The following is a 19,113-nucleotide window of genomic DNA, read 5'->3' as shown; positions in this document are numbered from 1 at the left end:
GCTCGCATTCGAGCCCCAACCCCGGGCCTGGCTCCAGGGTGGGGCCCCGGCTGCGCCATGCCGGGCGACGTCACGGTCCTTGATTTTAATCTATTCATAAAGGGCTTTTGAACCGCTCTTAGTCTGACCCGTCACCCAGGACCTGTTTGCCTTGGGAGACCCTACCAGGGACATATAGCCCCCGACAACATAGCTCCTAGGATCACTCGGGTACTCAAACCCCTCCAGCACAATAAGGTGGCGATTCAAGGAGTTCCAACAGTGCATTCAATTCATTATTAGACTCAATTGGCTTCTCTCAAACTGTAAAGAAACCCACTGTTTTAATCACTCCCTTGATCTTGTTCTGACATATGGCATTGAAACTGAACACTTAAGTTTTTCCCCAAAACCCTCTTCTGACTGACCAATTTCTAATAACTTTAGAATTTACATTAATAGATTATACACTATGTGGGGGAAAAAATCCATTACAGTAGATACCAAATTTAGGAAAATAATTCCATCATTATTTACTTCAGTGCCATTTGCCAACACAATGAGAGGCCACCTTAACTTTACTACCACACAAGTCAAAAATCTTGTTGATGGTACTGCACCCTGCCTGCATATGACACGTGATACTGTTGCCCCTCTGAAAAAGAAGCCAGTGAAACAGAGGCGGCTAGCCCTGAGGTACAACTCGCAGCTCCACTCCCTAAAGCAGGCATCACAAAAACTGGAAAAGAGGTGGTGCTCCACTAAGTCAGAGGAGTTTTTTCTAGCCTGGAAAGAGTTTAATAACATTTAAAAAAGCCCTTCATAGTGCCAGAACTGCATATTATTCATATTATTCTTTACAGCACCGTAGCCAGGCTGACAAAGAGCCACAGTGCTGTTGAGCTTAATATTCACTTAGATCTCTGTAGTGATGACTTCATAAGCTTCTTTACAAATAAAATCACAACTATCAGAGAAAAAATTAATCAAATCCTTCCCATAACTCTCACAGATGTCTGATTAGATACAGCCTTAGAAACATCTGTAAGAACTCATTTACATTTAGACCACTGCTCTGCAATAGATCTCACTGAGCTGATCTCAACAATTGCTTGTTTAAATCATCGTCTCTTAGACCCCAGCCTGACTAGCTTACTCAAAGGCATTTTATCCCTAATCAACACATCCATATTAGACCCAATTAACCTCTCTCTATTAACAGGCTATGTTCCACAGGCTTTTAAGGTTGCTGTAATTAAACCCCTACTCAAAAAGCCTATTTTTGTAGGTGTTCTAGTTAATTATAAACGAATATCCAATCTCCCCTTTATTTCTAAAATCCTTAAAAAAGCTATTGCAAAGCAGCTATGTGATGACTCACACAAGGATGTTTTTTTTTTAGTTTTTTTTAGTCAGGTTTTAGAGTCCACCATAGTACAGAAACTGAATTGGTGAAAGTCACCAACGATCTTATTTATCAGAAAGATTCCAATTTGTTCATGTTAATGATGAATCTTCTGCGCAGAATGAAGTTAGTCATGGTGTTCCACAGGGCTCTGTGTTAGGTCCAATTCTCTTCATTTTATACATGCTCCTTTTAGGCAATATTATCAGGAAACAAATGTCCATTGCTATGCAGATGATACTCAGTTATATTTATCTATGAAGCCAGATGAATCAGATCAGTTGGCTGAACCTCAAGCATGTCTTAAAGACATAAAGGCCTGAATGAGGTGTAATTTCTTACTTCTAAACTCCAACAAAACCAAAGTTATTTTACTTGAGCCTGAAAATTATGCTATCTAACATAGCTCTGGCCTCCAGTACTGGTGACCAAGATATATCCTTTAAATCACACATAAACCAAATCTTTTTTCACCTGCGCAGTATCACAACTATCAAGAACATCCTGTCTCAAAGTGATGCTGAAAAAATGGTTCATGCATTTGTTACTTCCAGGCTGGACTACTGTACTTCTTTACTATCAGGATGTCCCAATAATTACCTTAAAAGCCTCCAGTTAATCCAAAATGCTGCAGCTAGAGTACTGACAGAGGAACTAGCAAGAGAGATTATATTTCTCCCATATTAGCTTCTCTCCACTGGCTCCCTGTAAAATCCAGAATAGAATTTAAAATCCTTCTCCTAACATACAAAGCCTTTAATGACAAGGCTCCATCACATCTTAAAAACTTAATAATGCCATATCATCCCAACAGAGCACTTTGCTCTCAGAGTACAGGTCTATTTGTGGTTCCTAGAGTCTACAGAAGTAAAATGGGAGGCAGAGCCTTTAGCTATCAAGCTCCTCTCCTGTGGAACCAGCTCCCAGTCTCAGTTTGGGAGGCAAACACCCTCTCTACCTTTAAGATTAGACTTAAGACTCCTTCTCTGTCATCCTCTCTCCCCATGCATCTACATGCCACCATTACATGTCATTAACTGTGTGTTTCCTCTCTCCCATAGTGTGTCCTCTCTCTCTCCCTGTACCTTTCTGCAGGTAGCTCTGGCGCCGTTTCCCCCTGTTGTTAAATGCTTGCTCAAAGGGAATTTGTTGGGGTTTTCCCTCTATAATAATAATAATAAAAATAATAATACGGCCTAGACCTTTGTAAAGTGTCCTGAGATGCCTTTTGTTGTGATAAATAACAATGAATTGAATTTAAAGTAAAAAAAAAAAAAAAAAAAAAAAAAAAAAAAAAAAAAAAAAAAAAAAAAAAAAAAAAAAAGGGATATTTTGAATTTTGGGAAAGGTGGCTGTTTCTCCCCCACTGCATGGGTTTGTTTAGTTTCAAGGAAATATACCCCTAATAGTTTTTATAGAAGCAAGATTTAAAACCAAATTAATTCTCTTTTCAGAAATTTAGTAAATAAAGAAATTGAATATTTTAGAAACCCTCTTTTTAAACAGCCATTCAGCATGCAGAGATTTTAACACAAAACTTACTGCATCATCCTGCAAGCCGTGAAAATAGATTTCTCCATCAGATAATGTAAAATACAGTCCACAAAATCTGGTGGTCATTGCTCACATCTCTCCCCCAGCCTCCCTAGCATTACAAGCGGCATCCATGTACACTGCTGGTCGGTCTGCCAACTGACAACAGTCCCCAGCTGTTTATCTGGTGAATCACGACCCATGGGTAGAAAAAAAAAATTCTTAGGTTAATGAAGAACAAGTCCATAAGATATTCCACAAATATCTAACAGGTAGCAGGTTTGGACAACTGAGGTGTTTCCCAGATCGCAGTTTGTTCCTTTGTTGCGGCAGTGAGCTTACTAGGAGCTATAATGTAAAGAGCATGGCAAAGAATACTGTAGAAGTACTCGTGAGGGGGCTCCTGACGTTTTTGTTTGATGTTTAAAGCAGCAAGTACTCCTGAGTTATGTGATCAGAGAGAACTCCTGTTCCAGCACCTGGTGGAGCAGCGCAAAATTACTGTACATCGCAGGGTTACATTCAATGACGTGAGTAACGTCGTGGCTAATTGTTAGCCTGATCAATTAGACACCGTCATCGGTGGTAGCCTTTGGAAATTGTTGCAAGTAGAACTCAATGTCTTTCAAGAATGAATGTCTCGAGACCCAACTGGACCTACCTCAAAAGGTTTAATGTGTCACAGTTTTAAGTAGATCAATAACAAAACACTGAAGAAGAGTATTTAGCCTTTTGTCAAAGCAATTGTTATAGAAAACACTGAAAAAGGATATGAAGAGAGAAGAGAGGTGCATCTGAATGGTCTGGGCAACTTATTATTGATATCCATTGTAGCGACTGCAGCTCTTGCTGACCACAGTCTGTGTTCTTCCAAGGCTTTAACACTTTAATTGGGGTAGAGGAGCAAAGGAACATAAATTCCCAGGTAAATGTTTCCTGAGAATGCAGTTACTTACCTATACCATGTACTTTATATGGGTAACCAGGTTTCTAATCAGTCTTTTACCAGTGAGAGAGAGTAACACCGTGCAAGCTCAGTAAAAGGAGAAATCATAACACAGAGACACATTCCCCATAACTTACAGATAAGACAACATCATAGTCTGCTCCAGTGAAAGGTTCATCTGTCAGGTCTTCAAAGTAGTTCGCCAGAGCATCCAGTGTCTCATTTGCCAGCTTCTCATACGCTGCTTCCGACAGCTCACTTTTAGACAGTGACACAAAGTTATATATTAGTTTAACCATTTTAATGATACTTGGAAAAGAAAAGGACTGTGGGTTACCTTATCTGCACAGGGGTGAAATTCTCCAGTTTTGCTGTCAGATGAATGTTTTTCCTCCACCTGTCACCATCACCTCTGCTCTCAAACCACTGACACAGAAAACATGAGGTCACATACTAAACAAAGTACAACAGAGACTGATGAGTTAGTCATGGTAAAAACAAAGAACACCCTCCTTCAGTTCTATGTTTTTATTCACAGGAGTTAAAAAATAATTGTGTGGAACTCACCAACTTCTATAAGCAAATAAATAAAAGAATAACCTCAGGTGACGAAAAAACCCCACAGACATCAACATGTGGTTACTGTTTCCTAAAAGTAAAGTAAGTCCACCCTTCCCTACTTCCACAATCACTGAGAGAGTATTCAGCAGCCAGGTCTTCCTAATCAAATTCACAGGAATAGTCAATCATTAAGAAGGGTGGATGGTGTCATGGGGCCGACCCAGGCTGCCTCAGACGTTATTAAACTCATGAACAACTAGTCCAAGTTGCTCTTGACTTGTATATATTTTTTGTATTTATTTATTCTGTTATTTATTTTGTTTTTATGTTGTGCACATTGTGTCAAATTCCTTGTATTTTTTTAATACTTGGCAATAAAGTTTATGCTTATGATTGTCTCAATAAAAGCAGACATTTTGGCAGTTCGGTGGAGCACTGAGGTGTGTGTCATGTCAAAAAAAAAGATATAAGCCGTAATCTCAGAGAAACTACTGTTGCTGCTCATCAATTTGGAAAGCGTTATAAGGGAATTTCCAAACAATTTGAGATTGATCATTGTTTAGTGAGAAAGACTGCTTACAATTTGGGCGCTTCAAGACAGCTGCCAATCTTCCGAGAAGTGAGTGTCCCAGCAAATTCAGTCCAAGGTCAGACTATTTAATGGTCTGAGATATAAAGACAATCCCAAGAGCTACATCACGTGACACTATAGGCCTCTGTAAGCACATTAAATGTTTATGTTCATGACAAGCACAATTATAAAAACAGTGAACAAGTATGGCTTTCACAAAAAGGTGTCTAGGAAAGAGTCCCTTCTCTCCAAAAAGAGTATAGCAGTGCAACTTAGGTTTACAAAATTTCTTCTGAACAAACCGCAGCATTTCTGGAATGCAATAACAACTATCTTTTAGTCCTGGACCTTTAAATATGATTTAAATGAAAAACAAAATAAGTATTTCATCTACCTACATATTTGGTAACTCAGAGGAAATTACTTATTGCTCTGTATGCATTTTATAAATAAAACCTTGCTACTTTAGGTTAACAATATTGCCTGTCAAAAAAAATCTGCTGGCTTACCACAACAGCTACATCCAGCCGTCTCTCTTGCTTAACAGGCTACATGCAATCATCTTTCATTTTAACTTGTTCATAACAATTAGCTATTAGCTTAACAAGCTCAATATGGTTAAACCAGTGGTTGATGACAAACTGCAGGCAAAGCTGAAATGCTCATTTCTGTGCAAGTTTATGCTCATTTAACAGGTGTCTTGATAAACTGGTCTGATGTTTTACTCATAGAAGTATTATTGTGCACACAGTAATGATCTTAGGTGTGGTCAACTTGAGTAGTGTTTCACTTCTGATGTGAGCAAGTGATGCATGCAATGTAGAGCTCTTAAGGGGTGTGCTGAATTTATAATGCAAAAACGAGAGAATCACTGCAAAATGGAGTGCAGCACAATAATGGTTTTATCTCACTTATTTTGTTTTCATAATTGTTGAAAGCCAAAATAGCAGTAGAAAAAAAATCAATTAATCACCCAACCCCACACAGCTTATCACCATAAACATCTCATACCAAGTGTCAAGCATGGTGGTGAAGTAATGATGGGCTTGTTTTGGAGCCAGAGGCCATCTGTTCAGCAGCTTAGACTGGGTCACACAACAGGTCCATGTTGGACCAAGAGCAGTGCGGAGTGCCTTGACACATGGGAACAGAGAGCAGCTTAGACATCGAAGTGGAGAGAAGAGGGGCAGGTGAAAAATATTACTCAAGGTGACAACACCTATGTTCTACTGTATGTGCAATAAAGCCTCCATGAATAAAAAAACATTGAAAGCAATGTGTCAAAACATACTCTAAACATGCAGAGTGGCAATCATTTCAGCGTTGCCCACAGACTCGCATCTACATGTTAAATATCAAGCTCCTTACGCTAATAGCTAATAATTCAGATGCCAGGTTGATAATGGCTAGCAGTGGTTCATGCATATGGCTCTGAAATTGATAATAGATCCATGGTAATGTGGCATCTCAGTATATCTCCATGGTTAAATATAGTCTGAATTATAATTTCATATTCTACTTGCTAACCTATTATAGTAATATCAGAGTTAAATACAGAAATATAGATGAATACAATGCAAACTGAACAGCAGTAAAGAGCAGATACATTAAATATTGAGGTTTTGTTGATAGTGTGCACTCAGTTTTTTGGTCATTAATGAGACTGGAGTTACTTTGTAGTTGTGGACTGTCAAAGAAAATTGAGAAAAATAAGAACAACCCCAGGTTTCTTTTCAGCACTGTAGCCAGGCTGACAAAGAGCCACAGTGCTGTTGAGCTTAACATTCCCTTAGATCTCAGTAGTAATAGACTTCATAAGCTTCTTTACAAAAAACAAACAAAAACAAGCACAGCTATTAGAGAAAAAAAAATCAGATCCTTTCCACAAGTCTTACTAATGTATCATTAGGTACAACAGCTTTAGAAACATCTCTAAGACTTAATTTATATTTAGAATACTTCTCTCCCATAAATCGCTCTGAGCTGACCTGAAAAATTGCTTCATCTAAATCATCAACATGTCTCCTGGACCCCATCCCAACCAGGCTGCTCAAAGACGTTGTTCCCCTAATCAACACATCCATATTAGATCTGATTAACCTTTCTCTATTAACAGGTTATGTTCCATAGGCTTTTAAAGTTGCAGTAATTAAACCTCTACTCAAAAAACCTACTCTGACCCAGGTGTTCTAGGCAATTATAGACCAATATCCAATCTCCTGTTTATTTCTAAAATTCTGGAAAAAGCTGTTGCAAAGCAGTTATGTGACCATTTGGACAAGAATGATTTGTTTGAGGATTTTCAGTCAGGATTTAGAGTCCATCATAGGACAGAAACTGCATTGGTGAAAGTCACCAACGATCTCCTCCTAGCCTCAGATAAAGGACTTCTCTCCATACTTGTCCTCTTAGATCTCAGTGCTGCTTTTGACACCATTGATCACAACATTAAATTATGGAGACTGGAACATGTTATTGGGATTAAAGGAACTGCACTAAGGTGGTTCCAATCTTATCAGAAAGATTCCACTTTGTTCATGTTGGTACTCAATCTTCCACGTACACTGAAGTTTGTCATGGTGATGCTCTTGCTTATACCACAGGTATTTGCCAAATAAGCAAGTCAATTTTTATTAGTAAAGCCTGATATCATAAATCACAAATGTTCATCAGGGGTCTTAACAAACTGAACAATACCCTCTGCCGTTAGAACAACTTGAATAAAGAAAAACTCCTCCAAAAATCCCTTTAATGAAAAAAATGGAAGAAACCTCAGGAAGATCAACAGAGGAGGGATCCTTCTTCCAGGATGGACAGATGTGCAATGGAACAATCTGGCTTACTTCTATTGATCTCTTATATAGACTGCTGTAAAGATCAATTCCTCAACCGTCCCCACGATTAACACTTGGACTGTGTACATTTACAGTAATAGCAGTTTAACTTTTGATCTTATGCTATAAAAGAAACTGTACAGACACACAGTCCTGTGGTGGGTCCAGAGTGAACTCGTATCAGAAATTACCTGCTTTAAAAGGAGTCCAAGAGCCTTCATTTTAAGCAGCCTTGACCCACGGTTTGTTGACAGCTTCCACACCAAACTAAACAAACCAGGCAGGAAAACACCACAGTTCTGCACAAAAGAGTTCTGGAGTGAGATCACCCTCACAGGAGCACCAAACTAATGTTTCTGTGCAATACACAAAACTATGTGTTAGTTTAATTCTGAAAATGTTAAAACTGATAATATGCTCCTTTTGGTAAGAGCTGGATGAGGAAATTGATATTAATTTCATCTTTGTGAGTCGAGTACAGAGGTAGATACAGAAAACAGAGTTTATGATGTGTGTTGCACAACAAAACTGCCATAATTACACAATGTACACTATGTAGCAAAAACTGAGCTTGTTGATTAATACAGCAGCTTCTTTGGCTATCTTGTGACTCTTAGCCATAAGTCAACCATTTCATCCACAGAGGTTGAAAGGCTGATATTGGTTTCTAGTTATTATTATTTTTTTTTTCTGATTTGAATGTCCTGAACAACCTCTACAAAATACAATTGCAAGGAATTTAGGTACAGTATTTCATCATCTACAGTTCATAATATCATCAAAAGATTCAGAGAATCTGGAGAAATCTCTGCACGTAAGCGGAAAGGCCATAAACCAACAGTGAATGCTCGTGACCTTCGATTCCTCAGGTAACACTGCATTAAAAACAGACATCATTCTGTAAAGGATATTACTACATGCACACATGCAAAAAGATAAGAAATCAGTAAGGGGGCAAACACTTTTTCACACCACTGTACATCAAGCAAGAATGGGAAAGAATTCCACCTACAAAGCTTCAACAATTAGTGTCCTCAGTTCCCAAATGCTTATAAAGTTTCGTTAAAAGGAAAGGTGATGTAACACAGTGGTAAAAATACCCCTGTCCCAGCTCTTGTGTTGCAGGAATCAAATTCAAAATCAGTGAATATTTGCAAAAACAAAGTTTATCAGTTTGAACATTAAATATCTGTGTCTTTGTGGTGTATTCAATTAAATATGGGTCAAAATGGATTTGCAAGTCATTGTATTCTGTTTTTATTTACGTTTTACACAATGTCCTAGCTTCATTGGAATTAGGGTTTGTAGAACAGGAGGCAGAGCCTTTAGCTATCAAGCTCCTCTCCTGTTAAACCAACTCCCAGTCTCAGTTCAGGAGGTAGACAATTTCTACCCTTAAGATTAGGCTTAAAACTTTCTTTTTAGATAAGGCTTATAGTTAGGTTGATATAATATTGTTATTCTGTCATTGGTGTTGGTGATAACTGACTCACTGTGGTTGTTAGTGGTGTATTCTTCTTTTGTTTGACAGTACTGTTAGAATGTCAGTGGTTAGACAGTTGAGTGGACCCGGCTCTCTGAGGTGACTGCCACTACAAGCGAATTGGACCAGCCACTGGTTAACCTGAGCAGATACAATGTAGATGCAGTGCGTCAAGCCATATACCTGCTCTTTCCTTGGGTGAGGATAGGATTAAGGGATGCTTTGTTTTGTTTTTTTTGTCACATGTAATTGTATATCATTGACTGATAATATGGAATCTTATTGGATTACTGTATATGCAAATAGTTTGTGTGTATAGTGTACACATAAGGTTGAAGTCAGAAGTTTACATACACCCTAGCCAAATACATTTAAACTCAGTTTTTCACTACTCCTGATATTTAATCCTATAAAACATTCCGTCTTAGGTCACTTAGGATCACAAATTTATTTTAAGAATATGAAATGTCAGAACAATAGCAAGGACCGCCGGTTGGATTTTCCGACCTTGGAGCTACTTGATGTTTATGCTACTCAATAGGTTTACAAAAAAAAAAAAAACACACACACGCTGCATGCCTGTTAATGCGTTGTTTCTGTAACGGTAGAGAGAACTGTTGCAAGGCTGGACAAGTTACTATGTTTGCACTAAAATATGGGGTTTCTCAATTACCCACTTTATTTAGTGTTACACATCTGTATTGTTTACCTATCGATGGAAGAGAAACTCAAATTAATTATTGCCGCTACAATTCGTTGTACTGTCCACGGTGACACAACAACGGCGGCAGGAGGTGTGCACGTTCATGAAATATCCTCTAGATTTAAGGAAGAAGCTCTCTGGTTTTATTGCTCTGAAATTATTACAGACTATTTGGAGTTATGATAGGTGCAAAGATAATCTAGAGATAACCCAGATTAAACATTAAATGGCTAGAAATGTGCAAAATGAGCATGCCATGGCCATTTTAATGGTCAAAATTAGCGGGACAAGTTAGTTAATGCAGCTTTAACTGTGATTGTAAACCCTGTCATTTTGGCCAAGTCTTCCTTGTCAAAAGAGGTCTGAAATCTCAATGGGAGTTCCTGGTTAAATAAAGATGAATAAATATATGGGTTTCATTGTCACCTTAGGTTTTTCTTTCTCTTTGCTTTGGTTTGTTTAAAGAAGTCCATGAGGTCCACACAGTTGCTTTTTCAGCCCCTGATGAATAAAAACAGAATTGAAGGAGGCTGCACTTTCTTTTTACTATGACTGTGTGTTCATATATCTCAGATAAATAGAATTTGGACTGTCAGCTATGATGTATACGTTTATTTACTAAGATTCTTCATCCTAAAAACCAATATAACACACTAAACTGGTGTAAACCCATTTCAGTTCCGGTTATTATTAATGCAATGTTACTGTTAACTCTGGATATAGCAGAACTCAGGAGAAACCCCTGACAAGTTATATATATATTAAAAAAAAATTGGTGGGTAATCTCAAGGTAGGACTTACTTTGTTTGGAGGTTGACAGATGGGATGCAACATGACTTCAGTAAACGGATGAATCCCTAGAAGGTGAGACATGTTCCTGAGCTGGAACATCAAATAACGTTAGCTCAATCGTTAATATAACTCGTTGTCAGTGAGCTATGCTAAATGCAATGCTAACTGTGATGGAAAACTAGCCCTTGTTGGTTATTAAGTGACAATCTTTATTAACGTTAGTACGCTTGATACATCAAGTCTGTACCAGCATAGACTCGTACAGACTACCTGTTTAGAGATGTTCTTGATTCTCTGCGCTGTCACCATGTTGAGCGGTGCGTTCACGAAGTGAGGAATATGTGAAGTTTTAGTAAAGATAGATAACATGACGGACTAAATGCCAACAGCTCTTTTAGCTCTCTCAATAATTCGACTGCGTCCCATTTGCGTAGCAGTGCCTCTCGTGTGTCTTAAAAATACCTCCCCTTCCGCCACTTCCTCTTCTTCGCGTTTATCCGCTTGTTAAGTGATGACGTAACATCCCGTTTCCGGGTCCAAACTTCCATGTGCCACAGTGTTGTATTGTCCATTGCTTCAATAGATATAAATCAAAAATCACAGGTCAGCCATCATTTAACCTCTTTCCTTGAAATAGGAAGGAGAAAAAGAATTGGCTACAGCTGATTAGCTAAGTCACTATATCAATAAAAATAAACATTCTAAAAGTGCAGTTTTGCTGCCTTGCAATGTACCTAGGTGGTTAGCAAGAAGTTAGTGTAAAAACTATGACACATTTTACGCTGATGAAAATAACAGTAAAAGCTGGAAACTATTAAAAATGTGTTAGACATACACTATATTGCCAAAAGTATTTGCTCGTCTGCCTTCACATGCAAATGAATTTGAGTAACAACCGATTCTTAATCTATAGGGTTTAATATAAGGATAAGGATAATCACCTTTATTTGCCAAGTATGTTACACACAAGGAATTTGTTTTCACTACAGAACCAATGACAGCCATCTGAAGTGCCAACTCAACCAATGGCTCTAACCATTGGGCTAGTTTTCCATCACAGTTAGCATATCTCACTGACAACAAGTTATATTAACAATTGAGCTAACAACTATATTGCCAAAAGTATTCGCCCACCTGACTCCACATGCACATGAACTTGAGTAACAACCAATTCTTAATCCATAGGGTTTAATATGATGTTGGCCCACCCTTTGCAGCTATAACAGCTTCAACTTTTCTGGGAAGGCTGTCCATAAGGTTTAGGAGTGTGTTAATGGGAATTTTTGACCATTCTTCCAGAAGTGCATTTGTGAGGTCAGACACTGATGCTGGACGAGAAGGCCTGGATCGCAGTCTCCGCTCTAATTTATCCCAAAGGTGTTCTATGGGGTTGAGGTCAGGACTCTGTGCAGGCCAATCAAGTTCTTCCACACCAGACGCACTCATCCATGTCTTTACAGACCTTGTTTTGTGCACTGGTACGCAGTCATGTTGGAACAGGAAGGGGCCATCCCCAAACTGTTCCCACAAAGTTGGGAGCATGAAATTGTCCAAAATGTCTTGATATGCTGAGGCATTAAGAGTTCCTTTCACTGGAACTAAGGGGCCCCAAGCCCAATTCCTGAAAAACAGCCCCACATCATAATCCCCCCTCCACCAAACTTTACACTTGGCACAATACAGTCAGACAAGTACCATTCTCCTGGCAACTGCCAAACCCAGACTTGTCCATGGGATCGCCAGATAAAGAAGCGTGTTTCATCACTCCAGAGAACACATCTCCACTGCTCTAGAGTTCAGTGGTGGTGTGCTTTACACCACTGCATCCGACACTTTCCATTGCACTTGGTGATGTAAGGCTTGGATGCAGCTGCTCGACCATGGAACCCCATGGAATGCCATAAAGCTCTCTATGCACTGTTCTTGAGCTAATCTGAAGGCCACATGAAGTTTGGAGGTCTGTAGCTATTTACTCTGCAGAAAGTTGGTGACCTCTGTGTACTATGCGTCCCAGCATCCACTGACCCCGCTCTGTGATTTTACATGACCTACCACTTCGTGGCTGAATTGCTGTCATTCCCAATCGCTTCCACTTTGTTATAATACCACTAACAGCTGACTGTGGAATATTTTTTTTAAACTTTAGGTCACGTTTAAGATGATAATTCACTGTTGCACCATTGTAGATAAGTCAGTAAACAAAGAAAGCATGCCATGGGCTCTTTAACAATAATTTAATACAACAATATTTTGTATTGGAGGAACATTAGGTTACTCATATTTCTGAAGGAAAAAACCTGTGAATTCTTTTGTCATTAATTAAGCTATTACAGAGAGGTAATGATATTACAAATGGCATGCTTATTTTATATTCCGAAGAAATGCCTGCAGTCATTTTACCTGTTGCTTAACAAATAAGGGTGAGTTGCACTGCTTCAGTCTGTTTCTACAAACGTCTTTTCACCACTAGGTGGTTTCGTGGTCACTTGAAGCTTCAACACATGGCCCATTTTGTCCTTGACTGGAAACCTTCGATGCTTCAATGATGTTTAAACTTTGCATCACTAGAAACCGTTATTCCATATCGCAGGGAATAACTCTTTCTTTTCTTTTGTCCACTGTTCCATTTATAATCCAGCAGGTGGCAGTAATGCGCCTACACGCTTGTTTGACAACTACATCTAAACCGGAGGAGGAAGAAGACGCATCCGTGTCGAAGAAGAACATTTTAGTGTTGTGCTTCCGTAGCTGTAATCTATGGACAAGAATGTAGATTGGAAACAGACGTCGTACTGTATTGTGTTGGATAAAAAGAGCCAGTCTAGATTCCTTTGTTACACACACAGAAAAAAACGGAATATTTTATATTTGGTAAGTCGTTTGACAACTACATCTAAACCGGAGGAGGAAGAAGACGCATCCGTGTCGAAGAAGAACATTTTAGTGTTGTGCTTCCGTAGCTGTAATCTATGGACAAGAACGTAGATTGGAACCAGACGTCGTACTGTATTGTGTTGGATAAAAAGAGCCAGTCTAGATTCCTTTGTTACACACACAGAAAAAACGGAATATTTTATATTTGGTAAGTCGAAGGTTGTGTTTAACCCCCCCCCTGTTAAAACTGTGTTTCTAGTAATGTTAGCGCTCCCACGGTGGTTATATTTAGGATAAGGTTAGAGATTAACGTTAGGTTAGGGGGAAAGATCTTGATGGGGGAACAGATGAGAAAAGAACGGCACACCGACGTTCTACAACACAAAAATAACGTTGTAGAAATTCAGATTCGGCTATAGTGTTCACCAGTGGGAAAATAAAGGGTAAAATTAATACCCAGATGAAGGTATCTAAATGTGCCGGATGACCCCCTCATGTAATCATGGAAACAACATCTTGCTTAATATTTAAATGTGGCTTGGATTACAGTTCCTTTCTTCAATAGAACACACGGACTAGGCCTTAGGTACAGGGATGTACACACATGCAATACAGGGTAATTAATCCAGTCAATGTCCTTCCAAGATTGACCCTTTTCTGAATGCATATTTTAATTTTAGATGGTGTCAGAAAGGTGTCCCCTCCACCCCCAAATTCTTTATTTTTTAGACTGTGTAATTAAAGAAGTTGTGCACACTGTGTGTGTTTGTGTCAGTTTGTCAACCTCCTGCAAGGATGTGACCAAGTGTGACTTAATGTAACTGTTTTTATCTTGTTTTGTTCATGTGCTGCAGTTTGACAAATGCTGCTGATGTTTGGAGCACAGGATATACTGAGGACACATTGACCCAGTTTGTGAGTTTCGCCTGCACACACACACCACTACACTCCCACTCTTCTACTCACTTTGTTTCTAATGTGACCTTGAATGTAACTATACCTGTTTGTTTAGAGACAGAGGTTTGCCTTGAAATCTACAGAGGATTATATTCTAAAACTGAGGTAAGATTACAGATTGCCCCCCTTTAAAACCACTCTGTGTACCATTAATTATTTCTAGGAAGGTACTAGGATTCTGTGGTGCCAGTGAAGGCAGCAGTAGGTACAAAGCAGTGAGTGACTATACAGATTATGGAAATGTGATTAGCTCAGGGGTTTTCAATCAATTGTGACCCAGGAGCCACTATTGTGACTAAAAAGCTACCTGAAGACCAATGTTGTGCACTGAACAGATTAAAGTCACCATGGCCTTTCTAAATTTTATATATATATGCATGAATTTGATGATTCATTATGACAACAACTATAATTAATAAAAGAAAATGTGTTTAATAAAATAACCTGTGATTCCTATAGGAAAACTGCATTATTGAATGCACAGTCAGGGACCACCTGCAAGGCCTTTGCGGACCATTGGTTGAAAACCCCCGCATTAGCTACTAAAGAGTGACTATTCCTCTGTCTTTTCCTCAGGTTAGCCTGTAGCAGTGGGGATGTGTCTGTTGTGGTGCATGACACCGGGGCAGAGCTCCATATGGGCTCAGGTCCAGGTAATCAGAGTGTGACCCTGTCCAAGCTGGAAGGCCCACAGGCCACAGAGGAACTGAAGGAGCTGCTGTTCAGGATGGCTGACAGTCTCATTCAGCTTGAAAGTAAACATGCTTTGTTCCTGTGACTCGTACCAGCTGTTTCACATAGGGTGCAGGATTTGATCTTATAGGAAGCTTACACAGAGATAAAACTGACATCAATGCCAATTATGTTTTGTCATTTCCCACAGGTTCCCCCTCAGGTAGTCTAGTGAAAAATCACCAAAGGGGTCCCACAGGTACGTTTTTAAAGCTGTATACCAAAGGGTGTAATTACCAACAGCACCGCACAGTGGATTAGCTGCAAAAGGACATCAGTTGCTTAGAATCCTTAGTTTATTATTCATTTATCAAAAGTAGAGGATTATATTCTAAAACTGAGGTAAGATTACAGATTCCCCCCCTTTAAAACCACTCTGTGTACCATTAATTATTTCTAGGAAGGTACTAGGATTCTGTGGTGCCAGTGAAGGCAGCAGTAGGTACAAAGCAGTGAGTGACTATACAGATTATGGAAATGTGATTAGCTCAGGGGTTTTCAATCAATTGTGACCCAGGAGCCACTATTGTGACTAAAAAGCTACCTGAAGACCAATGTTGTGCACTGAACAGATTAAAGTCACCATGGCCTTTCTAAATTTTATATATATATGCATGAATTTGATGATTCATTATGACAACAACTATAATTAATAAAAGAAAATGTGTTTAATAAAATAACCTGTGATTCCTATAGGAAAACTGCATTATTGAATGCACAGTCAGGGACCACCTGCAAGGCCTTTGCGGACCATTGGTTGAAAACCCCCGCATTAGCTACTAAAGAGTGACTATTCCTCTGTCTTTTCCTCAGGTTAGCCTGTAGCAGTGGGGATGTGTCTGTTGTGGTGCATGACACCGGGGCAGAGCTCCATATGGGCTCAGGTCCAGGTAATCAGAGTGTGACCCTGTCCAAGCTGGAAGGCCCACAGGCCACAGAGGAACTGAAGGAGCTGCTGTTCAGGATGGCTGACAGTCTCATTCAGCTTGAAAGTAAACATGCTTTGTTCCTGTGACTCGTACCAGCTGTTTCACATAGGGTGCAGGATTTGATCTTATAGGAAGCTTACACAGAGATAAAACTGACATCAATGCCAATTATGTTTTGTCATTTCCCACAGGTTCCCCCTCAGGTAGTCTAGTGAAAAATCACCAAAGGCGTCCCACAGGTACGTTTTTAAAGCTGTATACCAAAGGGTGTAATTACCACTCAGGTTTGGGGGATCAGAGTCTAGCATCGTTCCCCACCACTTTCATAGTTTCAGTTTGATTTACTTAAAAAAAAAATCTCTCTAAGCAATGTCCTCTGATAGTCCGGCTGCCAAAAGAGTGGAGTTTATAAAACTGTTGGTATGCTCATCTGGGCTGTCTTCAGTGATAACTGTATAGTGTGTTTTGTTGATATTGTTTGCTCCCGTATTTTGGCTTTCAGGCTACATATAGGTTGGCTGTCACCACCATTGAGGACACAGAGTTTATGTCATTAGCATTATGTCTTGAAATATGGAGATTTTCTTACAGGTGCGAGCACTGTAAACACTCGCTTTGGTACATTTCTCAAATCATCCTTGATATTTGCAAAACAATGAGCATTTCTCAAAACATTTTGTACCAACAGCACCGCACAGTGGATTAGCTGCAAAAGGACATCAGTTGCTTAGAATCCTTAGTTTATTATTCATTTATCAAAAGTAAATTCACATAGTGGAGTTGGATATGTCATTACGCTTGGTGAGGTAGTGAGGGGTTATAACATACTAAAACACAGTTTATATTCAGGCCTGTTTACATTGCTTGGTGGAGAATGTCCTGCTATTATTCAGGTCCCCCAAGAGAACACTGTTGATGAGATGCTCTTACAAAAATACCTTGTGGAACATTTCTGTATTATTGTGCATGTCTAGTAAGGAGTTATTGCACATATATTCTCACATTTTCATATTTGCCATCAGTGTTACTGCAGCAGGGAAAAAGCTGTTGTAAAGTCTGGTTCTGTGTGTGATGATACTGTCCATCCTACTGTGCCTGAGGCTGTAGGTGCAGTTTTTGTGTCTGAGCAGAGGGAGCTGGGTGGTGTGGATCTCTGAGTATGTTTTCCGCCCTTTTACGACAGCGCTGTGTGTATAGTGTGTCCATAGCAGGCAGTTCAGTCCCAATGATCCCCTCTGCAGTCTTTATGACCCTTTGAAGAGCCTTCCTCTCTGCCTGTGTGGTGTTACCATACCAGACTGTGATGCCAGTACTGAGGATGCTCTCTACCAGTCCTCTATAAGCCTGGGTGAGAGGGTAATCATTCAACCCAGCTTTTCTGAGCTGCCTGATGAAGTATAGCCGCTGGTGGGCTTTCTTCACTGTGGCAGCCGTGTTCAGTGACCAGCTCAGGTCAGATGTCACCTGCAGGCCCAGGAACTTGTGGCTCTCGGCCCTCTCCTCCTCAGTCCCTTTGATAGTCAGAGGCAGCAGAGGGGAGGGGTTCTTCCTGAAGTCTACTATTATTTCTTTTGTCTTGTTTATATTGAGGATGAGGCCATTCTCCTCTCCATAAACAAGAACATTGTTCACCAAGCTTCTGGAATCCGACTCGTCTCCCCCCATGATGAGGCCCAGAATGGTGCTGTCATCAAGATATTTAATGATGATGGTGTTGTCATGGTTGGTGACACAGTCGTGGGTGTACATGGTGAAGAGTTCGGGGCTGAGACAGCAGCCCTGTGGTGAGCCTGTGCTGATTGTAAGCTCAGCAGACACCTGCCTTTCCATTCTTACCACCTGTGGTCTTTCAGTCAGGAAGTCCAGAATCCAGTTACAAGTGGGATTCGGGACACCAAGGTCTGTCATCTTCTCAATCAGCCTGCCCAGGTGAATGGTGTTGAATGCAGAACTGTAGTCCAGGAAGAGCATCCTACCATACTGTATGTTCTGCTGCTGTCCTGGTGTTTCAGGGTATGGAATAAAGCCAGAGCCGTCGCGTCGTCCACTGATCTGTTGGGGTGGTAGGCAAACTGGAGGGGGTCTACAGTGTCCGGGACCATGTGGTTAACATGTGTGAGGACCAGTTTCTCTAAGCACTTCATGGTGACTGATGTGAGCGCCACTGGCCTGAAGTCATTCAGGGTGGATGTGTCTGATGTCTTAGGGACCGGTATGATAATAGATTTTTTGAAAATGCGAGGGACTACTGCTTGGGTTAAAGACAGGTTGAAGATGCCTGTATACACACTAGCTAGTTGATCCCCACAGGCTCTCAACACTCTAGGGGAGACGCCGTCTGGTGCCGCCACCTTATGGGGGTTTACTTATCTCAGGGCCTTTAGGACCTGTGTGCATCACCTGAAAAGCAGTGTCCCCCAGGTCGCAGGGGGATTTTAAGGGGGTATCTGTGTTCAACCTGCCAAACCTCGCATAGAAGTTGTTGAGGCTGTCCAGGAGGGTGGCGTCCTCGGGGGCTGTGTTTGTTGATTTCTTCCTGTAGTTTGTGACTGCCGTTCCTCCTCCGCGGGTCTTGCCGCTTTCAGTGGCGCTGCGATCCTGTCTGAACACAGTAACCATCCAGAATTATACCCTCATCGGGAGTCTCTTTTCCCAGCCATGTTTCACAAAAACACAGCAGGGAGCAGTCCTGTATGTCCTTCTGTGAGGTAATCCGAGCGTGGAGTTCATTCAGTTTATTATCCCGAGACTGGACAGTATAGCAGGGAGGGCTAGCCTGCCGCTGCTAACCAAGCTCCAGAGCCTCCGTTTGAC

At 40.3% G+C, this 19,113-nt stretch overlaps 2 protein-coding genes across 2 annotated transcripts in view; one reads left to right on the top strand and one right to left on the bottom strand.

The window, feature by feature from the left end:
* fxn (frataxin) overlaps positions 1-11,302 on the bottom strand; it is a 20,462-nt gene extending 9,160 nt beyond the window's left edge. Inside the window, exons 1-4 of the mRNA XM_020599353.1 lie at positions 11,078-11,302; positions 10,817-10,897; positions 4,201-4,289; positions 4,001-4,121 (exon numbers count right to left, since the gene is read on the bottom strand). Of these exons, the coding sequence (XP_020455009.1) occupies positions 4,001-4,121; positions 4,201-4,289; positions 10,817-10,897; positions 11,078-11,176 (390 nt within the window). The 5' untranslated portion in view covers positions 11,177-11,302. The remainder of the gene's footprint in view (positions 1-4,000; positions 4,122-4,200; positions 4,290-10,816; positions 10,898-11,077) is intronic.
* A 2,170-nt stretch (positions 11,303-13,472) lies between these two features.
* The window catches only part of paxx (PAXX non-homologous end joining factor), a 7,870-nt gene continuing 2,229 nt past the window's right edge, over positions 13,473-19,113 (top strand). The window contains exons 1-5 of the mRNA XM_020599229.1: positions 13,473-13,889; positions 14,536-14,596; positions 14,694-14,743; positions 15,215-15,393; positions 16,491-16,538. Coding sequence (XP_020454885.1) covers positions 13,777-13,889; positions 14,536-14,596; positions 14,694-14,743; positions 15,215-15,393; positions 16,491-16,538 — 451 coding nt within the window. The 5' untranslated portion in view covers positions 13,473-13,776. The remainder of the gene's footprint in view (positions 13,890-14,535; positions 14,597-14,693; positions 14,744-15,214; positions 15,394-16,490; positions 16,539-19,113) is intronic.

The sequence above is a fragment of the Monopterus albus genome, unplaced genomic scaffold (genome assembly GCF_001952655.1).
Source record: "Monopterus albus unplaced genomic scaffold, M_albus_1.0 scaffold40.1, whole genome shotgun sequence".
Lineage (NCBI taxonomy): Eukaryota > Metazoa > Chordata > Actinopteri > Synbranchiformes > Synbranchidae > Monopterus > Monopterus albus.
Note: the sequence above shows the minus strand (reverse complement) of the source record. Positions and strands in the feature narration are given on the sequence as shown.